The following is an 8794-nucleotide window of genomic DNA, read 5'->3' as shown; positions in this document are numbered from 1 at the left end:
TGGAAATGAGAGCAACCCGTGAAGAGGTCCATCGCCTCCTGCAGTAGCTCAAGGGACGGGCTCCATTCCTGCATGGAAGCTCTCTTCCTCCCCAGTCCCTTAGCTACAGCCACTGTGGCGTGACTGGGGGAGAGGGTTAAGAAATACACTTTCTGTATTTAACAACAGACACCAGGGAAGAACTGCGGCCAACCTGGGGGGCATGTGCACAATAAAAAGGGCTGAAGCACACATTTCCTCCCTCTCCATCTTCCAATCATTTACAACTCGTAGGTCTTTCAAGTGACGGGGGATAATAGAGAGATTCTGACTCTGCAGGACAAAAGATTTGGCTTTGAATCTTACTAGACAGCTGTCACAAAACCAATCAAGGGGCCTCTCTCTGAGTTTTGGTTTTCGAGTCAAAACTGGGGTTAATATGATCCAACCCACCTACAAATTACCTAGTACTCAGAACACACAACTTCCTATGGTGCTTACTACAAGTACCCAGGACACAGAAGAGAAGGAGCTAAGTGATTCTTCTTCTCAGCTGAGGACATGAGCATTGGAAGGAGGGAGGGGTAGAGAGAGGGAGGGAACTGGAGGGGTTAAACAGCTGATTTTAGACATGCGAACGCAAGCCAGCATTAATCGTGACTATTCCTTGGAACAGCTCAGAAGGTGACACAATGGCTGGCTCGTATCCTACCAAAGCGACAGTCACTAATTCATTCTACACGTATCTCGGTGTGTCCTTCGTCCCAGTCCCTAGTCTCTTTGCTGGGAGCGCAGCAATACAATCAACACAAAAGACAATGAACTCCAGTGGAGCACACATTCTGAGGGAACGAGGCAAGGGGATGATGGCAGTGGGCATGGGTGCTAGAACTGGTCTTTATTTTAAGGAGCAGATCGCATGGCATTGCCCAGGCTGGCCTAAGTTTGTGAGGTCATGTGCTCCTTCAGTAACACAAAGAGCCGGGGCTATAGGTGTGCAACTTGCACCCAAGTCCATTTGCTGTTTTAGAGTAAATGACTAAGATTAAAGACTCTGAGAAAAACCATTAAGCACAATACAGCAAAGTTTGAAGTCTACTATAACTTTCAAAAGGTGATTAATAACACAGTCTCATTCCTCATTGGTTACAACCAAATTAGTAAACGGCAAAGGCACTGTGTCTGGACAACCAGCCTTTTGCACCTCATTCAAACAATCGTGTTGGGAGGGCTGTGCTTCCTCACAGATTCCTGCAGTGGAGAATGTAACGAACAGAATGACTGACATGACAGGAGTCCATCCTCGATGCCCTGAGCACCGTGACAATGAAGTCTCACCACAGATCAGCAGAGGGATGCCACCGTGTTTGGAAGAATGCATAAAAACTGTCTTTCAGTTTCTACTCTGGGGTACTCTGGTGTGCAGAGCAGAGCTACCACACTTGAGACCCCAGAAGCACTGGAACTTGCAGAAATTCCACTGGAGAAAAATGCTTCCCACTGATTATTCTGTGCAGTTAAATGATTAATGGTTACCTCTACTTTTCCCCTTCATGTCAATAAATATGTATCGCATTAGATTATAAGGTTAAGAACAACTGGCCAAAGGGCCAAGAATAATGTCACACTACAGATGTAAGCTACCTTTCCCAGATAAATGCACATCTTTAATTAAATTTTTTGACTAAAAAAAACATTTTAGGTTAGTGAAATAGCAAAGAAAACACAAACATTTACTTCAAATCTTAATTTTTGTATTCTACACAGAAATATGCTATATTTGCTTCTAAAGAAATGAACAAGTATATACTGTAATATATAATAATATATTGTAATACAGAACTTATAGTAATCACGGTATCCGGGACTAATTAGTAATCTCATGAATTTCCACATGGTACCTATTGGAATAAACTAGGGGAAAAGCAATAGCATCAGTTTCACTAAGCCCAGGTGTGATGGTTCACATCCATAGTCTCAGCACCTGGGGGGCTGAGGTAACAGGATCAGGAGTCCTAGTCATCCCACACTACATAGTAAGGCCTGGGTCAGTCTGAGCTACACAGTGAGAGTCTGTCTCAAAAAAATTAATTCATAATTGAATTTAATAAAAATTAAGGAAGAATAAGGAAAGAAAACATGAGGGAACTGTCACAGGAATGAACCAAACAGTTTGCTTCCCAAGCAAGAGTCACTGCCAAGTGCAGGGGAGGACACAGAACCATGACCTGATACTTGAGACAGAGTCAAGCAAAATGCTTACCTGTCTAAAGAACCATACATGAACTTCAGGGTTTGGGCGACATCTTCTATCATGTTCCTTAGCTGGGGAAGAGGAACTCTGCAAAGAAAATATGCAGTTACTCATTCATAACATAGTCTGATGATACAGACCCCAAAGGAGCAAGATGTCCTTACATTAACATATCGGTACAATTTAGTCAGCTCTGGGCAGAGCTGTGAAACTGCAACTAGAGAATGGTCACCCTATCGCAGGAAGTCGCTTCAGCTTTTCAGAGTCACTGTTTTACTAGAGAAATTGAACACCTGGGAAAAAAAAAAAAAAATTACAAAAAACCCACTCCCCAAATTCTCCAGTATGAATAAATTCTAGGCATAAGGGGTCGTTTGAAAGAAAATGGCCCCAACAGGAAGTGACACTATTAGGAGGTGTGGCTTGTTGGAGACAGTGTGGCCTTGTTGGAGGAAGTGTGCCACTGTGGAGGCGGGCTTTGAGGTCTCATATGCTCAAGCTATGCTTAGTGTGACAGTTTACTTCCTGTTGCCTGGGGATCAAGATGTCGATGTCTCAGCTCCTTCTCCAGCACCATGTCTGCCTGCATGCTGCCTTGCTTCTTACCATGACAATAATGGATTAAACCTCTGAAACTGTCAGCCAGCCCCAATTAAATGTTTTCCTTTATAAAAATTGCCATAGTCATGGCGTCTCTTCACAGTAACAAAAACACTAAGACCGAAGTTGGTACCAGGGACTGCAGTATTGCTGTGATAGGCCAGACCATGTTTTTGAGTTAGCAAGCAGTGGAATGCTTTAAGCACTGCTTAATGGACCATACCAGTAGGGGCATGGAAGACAGAGGTGCCCAGGGTGATCTGAACTGTGGGGTCTGACTCAAGAGGTTTCAAGGAGAAGAATTTCAGTATGCTGCCTAAAGGTGGTTCTTGTGATGTTTTTGGTGAAGAATATGACTGCTTTTTGTCCTTGTCAGAAAAGTCTGCCTCAGGCTAAGGTGAAGAGTTTTGGATTAATTTTATAGGCAGAGGAAATCTCAAAACAATCTAGTATAGACTCTGTTGTAAGGTTGCTAAGGTTAACTCTTATGAAGATTTATAATGAAAAGGAGAAACTGAACAAGAAAAATACAAAATGTACAATTTGAGGAGGAAAGGGGCACCAGGAAGTGGAATGGAGCTAAACTTTGTATTCAAGAAGATAAACAGATTAAAAAATGAAATAAAGGGAGTGGTGACCTCAGGGGAAGACCCCACCCAGCTATACTTACATCTTGTGAAGAAGAATTAAAGAATATCTTAGGTCCAGGAATGGTGGCGATACATATCTTTATTTCTAGCACTCTGAAGACAGAGGCAAGCAGAGTTCTAAGTTCAAAGCCAGTCTGGTCTACAGAACAAGTTTCAGGACAATCAAGCTTAGGCAGTAAAAGAAACTATTGAAAACAGAAAGCTAGTGAAGATGTAGCTGAATGAGGGAGCCATGTTCCAGCCCCAGCAGCAGAACTTGGCAGCTGCGGCCATGTGGTTCTGGCTTTAGAATCAAGGGTAGAAGAAAGGAGTTATGGAATCTTCCTCCCCCACTAAGGAAAGCCGCTGAGGCGAGGTGTATGAATGGAGACTAGAGAGGCCACTGTGTGAAGCTGTGAGGTGAAGACACAGGATGCTGGAGAAGCCAGAGCTGTGGGATACCTACTGAGGAGGCTGCAGACAGGGAGTGGATCTAGCCCAAGAGAAAGAAGTGTGCTGCAGTCAACAAAGCTGAACGGAGTCGAGATCTGAAGAGCATTCTGACATCAGACATGGAGATGCAGAGTTTGGAGTTTGCCCAGCTGGTCTTGGGTCTTGCTCTGGTCCAGTACTTCCTCATTATGGTCCCTTCCCTGTGTTTTGGAATGGTAATGTATATACCGTGCCAATATATGCTGCAAGTATGTGATCTGCTTTTGGATTTTGATTTTTCCAGGGGGATTACAGTTAAGAGATTGGCAGTTGTCTCGGAAGAGAGTTTAGATGTTGAAACCAATTTGAGACTGTTATAGACTACAGGGATTTTTGAAGCTGGACTGAATGCTACCTCTGTGTAGGCTGTTCTGACAGCTCCCCAAAACACAGTTATCTACTTCCCCAGTGCAGCATGCTGGGATCATGAAACCAGCACGAGGAGTTTTCTTTTCGATTAAAGTGGCATAATTTAACGAGACAGGCTTTGTTGACCACCATTTTACTTTGTGTCGCTATTGTTACCATAGTTTCAGAATTTTTTTTAAAAGGTAAACAATAAAAACTTCAACTCACTCTTCAGCAGGCAGGCCAATTAACAACAACTTGTCAGACTCCTTCAAGAAAGCAACGTGGATTTGTTTCCCATTTACATGGAGGGATGAGCTAAGAAAAACACACAATCAAAATGTGGTTAGAGTAACTTTTATGGAGATATAAAAATATCCTTAAAAGGTTACACATGGTACAATTTAAGAACTGAGTTGCTTAATAAGAAGTTTCTTGGCACATACCTAACTACCACACAGAAAAGGCAGGGGTTGTGCAGCAACAAAAACATATTTGGAATTATTTCCAAACCCCCAGGACACACAAAAGTAGAATCATCACATGCCTACAACCCTGCCTTCAAGAGGCTGAGGCAGAAGGATTGCTGTGATTTCAAATCCAGCTCAAGTACAAAAGTTCCAGGACATCAGGGCTACACAGTGAGACCCTCCCTGTCTCAAACTGGGGTGTGTGTGAAATGTTTTGTTGACGTTAAGTAGCTACGTACAGTTTAGTTTCTTAAAACGACTGTTTCCCTCCTAGCTCACTAATTCCACAGAGACTTTGTGATTGCCCATGTATGGACATGACTACTTAGGAGATTACAAAGAAAAGAAAACAGTGTACGGCTAAAAGATGGACAACCCAACACTATGAAATGTGGGCGTAGGAGCAAGTGATGGAACCGGAGTCACAGGCACATCTTGCTCAACGGAACTCCAGGACAGGGCATGTGTGCAGTGTGTGATGGATATGGAGGGAACGCGTCTGTCAGCTGTGACGTGTGTGCATTGCAAGCATGTGCAGTTTATTCTTAATTACCTTCATGCAGCTGCAAACAATTAGGTAACTTCTGAAAAGTTACAACAACCAACTATGGAAATACAGAAAGCACAAGCGCGCTGCTTTAAATAAGAACTAGTAAGAAATTTTTTTCAAACTATTATTTTTATCTTAAAGTTTAGAGGTACATATACTTTTAGGCAAATATTAGCCTCTTTTATATCACACTAGCATTATTAAATTTTTTAAAAAGAATATGCAACAAGACACATATTGTTTGGGAACTCTGAAAATAACATTTCACATTCATTGTTTCCTCAAAAAGGTTTTCCTCGATATCGTTATTTATCTTATCATTACTGACAAGATCTTAGCAGTAGATCTTAGTAGATACTAAGTAAAATGACATCTAACCTACACAGCAGAGAAAAGCAAAGAACAAACCTACATGAAAAACCTTAAATTTAAAATAAAACAAAACCAGAAAACAAGCAAACACAAATTAAAACGTTAGTCTAGGAGCTGGGATGATGGCTTGGTAGTTAAGAACAAGTGCTGCTCCCCTGGAAGACAAGTTTTGTTCCCAGCACCCATGCCAGGTTCACATGGGTGTCTCTAACTCCAGCGTCAAGGAATTAGATGCACCTACATTCATGTACACAAACTACCCCAACTCACACATACAACTAATAACAATTTTTTTAAAAAACAAATGAACATTCATCTTATGATTCTATTCATTTGAAATGTCTCCAGCAGGGATCTCTACAGACAAGGATAGCAGGCCAATGGGTGCCTGAGCTTTGAGCTGTGCACAGGCTCACAGTTGAGGGGCACAGAGTTCCCTTTTAAGGTGATAAAAATGTTCTGACATTGACCATGGCCAATCTATGAATACACTTGAATATCTACTTGAGTACTTTTTTAAAAAGAGAGTGATTTGCTTGTAATATAGCTGCTTTGTCCCCATGTATATCTGCACCATGCATATGCCCGGTACCCACAGAAGCCATAAAAGAGTGCTAGATTCCCCTGAAACTGAAATTGCAGATACTTTGGGATACCAAAGTGCTGAGAACCAAACCCAGGTCCTCTGGAAGAGCAGCCAGTGCTCTTAACCTCTGAGTCATCTCTCCAGCCCCTATTTGTACACTTTTAAGAATGGGTAAATTGTATGATTTATGGACTATAGTTAAGCAAAGCTGTTAAAAAATTAAAAGAGCAGATGGGGCCATAGCTCAGTAGTATACAGCACTTAATGGACAGGCATGAGTTCCTTGTTTGGATCCCTGCAATGAACAAATGAATGAATGAATGAATGAATGAATGAAGAATAAACAGAAATCAGACAAGCTGATTCTAAAAATATAAATTTATATATGAAATAAAGTCTCAAGCACCACTGTCTTCAAATATATAATCAATATATCTATATACCAAAAAGTCAAAGATTTATACCTAGCTTTTATTTAGGAAAACAAGTAAATTCTCCCCATTATTTTACATACCCCATATCTCCTAATATTTTTAAGTATTATTTTTACCAGGAGATGGAAAAAAGTTACAATCTGGGATATCTAACCTCATATTTTATCAGTAATATGGGAGCTGTTAAAACTTGAACTAACCATTTTTCATGAATTTTAGATTACTGAAATACTAAAGTAGAAAAATAGCAATAATTTATTTTATGACAAACCAAACTGAAAAGCTCTGAGCCCTTCATCCCCTAACTTAACCATGGCATCAAAGTTGGGCCTGGCAAATACTGCGGCTGAGGAGTTCCCCTCCTCGCCCCTCTCTCTCTTCTTCCCTCTCCCCTCTCCCTCTTCTTCCCTTGGTGCTACAGGTGGACCCAAGGCCGTGTGCGGGGTGCTGATCACTGCAGGACAATCCAGTTCTGATTTCTGCCCTTTCATCACTAAATAAACTTCACATGACACTGAGTTCTGAATCATCCTCCTAAAGAACAGTCTATATTTCTCCATCGTTAATGTAAAATCAGAGTATTTTCTAACCATGTGAAAAATTTAGATCTTCCTTAGTGAGTTGACAACCACAATAAAAACATAAGGAAGTCAAGAGTCAAGATACATAATAATGTCATGTTTAAAAGATAACACTGTCTTTTAAAGTAATTGTGTGTGTGTGTGTGTGTGTGTGTGTGTGTGTGTTGTACACATGTGTGCATGTGGCAAGTGTACCACAGCTTGAGTGTGGAGGAGGTTGGGGGACAACTTGTAGGAGTCTATTCTCTCAATCCCCCATCTAGTCCCAGGAATTGAACTCAGGTTGACAGGGTTGATAGGCGCGCAGCAAGCGCCTTTACCCATGAGCCATTTTGCCAACTCAAAGACGACAGTGCCATGAAGAATTGTAACTATGGGTCAATAGCCAAGTCTGTTAATTAAATGATTCTGACAAATCCCTGGCTTACTGCTGAATTAAAAGCATACACTCCAGATAAAAGAAATGTTTAGCTGAAACAGCTGCACCGCTGTCCTCCCCACAGTGCACTCTGCCACAGACAGGAATCCCTTTATCATAGATTCCAAAGATGAGAACTTGAAGAAGAGTGAAACATTGTTACCTAGTAACTGGCGTCCCAGTCACACTTTCCAGCATGTCACAGAGGGTGAGAAAAATCCCTCTCACACTCTTGAGTTTCTGAGAGACTTCAGACACTGGGTAATGGTACAGAATTTCCTGCTGTTAGGGCAAGAACAGATGATGAGCTCTCAGATGCTCCAACCAACATTAGTCCCGAAAGTTCAGACATTGTACAAAGAACAGAATGGGGATCCTTTCAGCTACAGTTGGAGTCTCATTCAGACCCCAGGGCAGAACTATGCCTGGAGTGTTAACACTTCAACGAGCATTTCAAATGCTACACTTGAAAGTGAGTTTAGAGACTTCATTACTTAGGAGACCAAGCTACACAATTACAATTACTATTGATTTCAAATAGTGTTTTAAGCTTTAAACCCCATGCTGTTACTCCTAGGAATCTTTTAATTTCTTTCATGCTGAATCTTAAAAGATAATCATTATTTTTAGTGATATTACTAAATATTTACTTAATTATATTTACAAAGTGAGAATGCAAAACTGAAGAAGTACAAAGAGGAAGAAAAAAGTATCACAAGATTATAAAATCTCTAACTTAAATATGGGAGAGCTTAAACAGCATAAGTCTATATGAAAGGGCACATTTTATTGCAAATTGTGGAAAACGCTAATTAACACGATAGTTTAGAAAATGGCTACTATTTTTCTGTTTTCAATGAGAACCTGTTTCTAAGAAACAGAGAGCTTTAACGAAAGTAAAATAATGAGTCTCTAAGTAGGACCTGCAGTGTGCAGACCTCCTAAAACATTGGGGACCTGCAGTGTGCAGACCTCCTAAAACATCGCTGCAGTGTGCTGACCTCCTAAAACATCGGGGACCTGCAGTGTGCTGACCTCCTAAAACATCAGGGACCTGCAGTGTGCAGACCTCCTAAAACAT

The 8794-nt window shown here is 41.2% G+C and overlaps 1 protein-coding gene across 1 annotated transcript in view; it reads right to left on the bottom strand.

The window, feature by feature from the left end:
* Positions 1–8794, bottom strand: part of Intu (inturned planar cell polarity protein) — a 55790-nt gene that overhangs the window by 21498 nt on the left and 25498 nt on the right. The window contains exons 5-7 of the mRNA XM_005343926.3: positions 7877–7995; positions 4531–4620; positions 2243–2320 (exon numbers count right to left, since the gene is read on the bottom strand). Coding sequence (XP_005343983.1) covers positions 2243–2320; positions 4531–4620; positions 7877–7995 — 287 coding nt within the window. The remainder of the gene's footprint in view (positions 1–2242; positions 2321–4530; positions 4621–7876; positions 7996–8794) is intronic.

Source organism: Microtus ochrogaster, chromosome 1 (genome assembly GCF_000317375.1).
Source record: "Microtus ochrogaster isolate Prairie Vole_2 chromosome 1, MicOch1.0, whole genome shotgun sequence".
Taxonomy (NCBI): domain Eukaryota; kingdom Metazoa; phylum Chordata; class Mammalia; order Rodentia; family Cricetidae; genus Microtus; species Microtus ochrogaster.
This window is presented reverse-complemented; position numbering and strand designations above follow the sequence as displayed.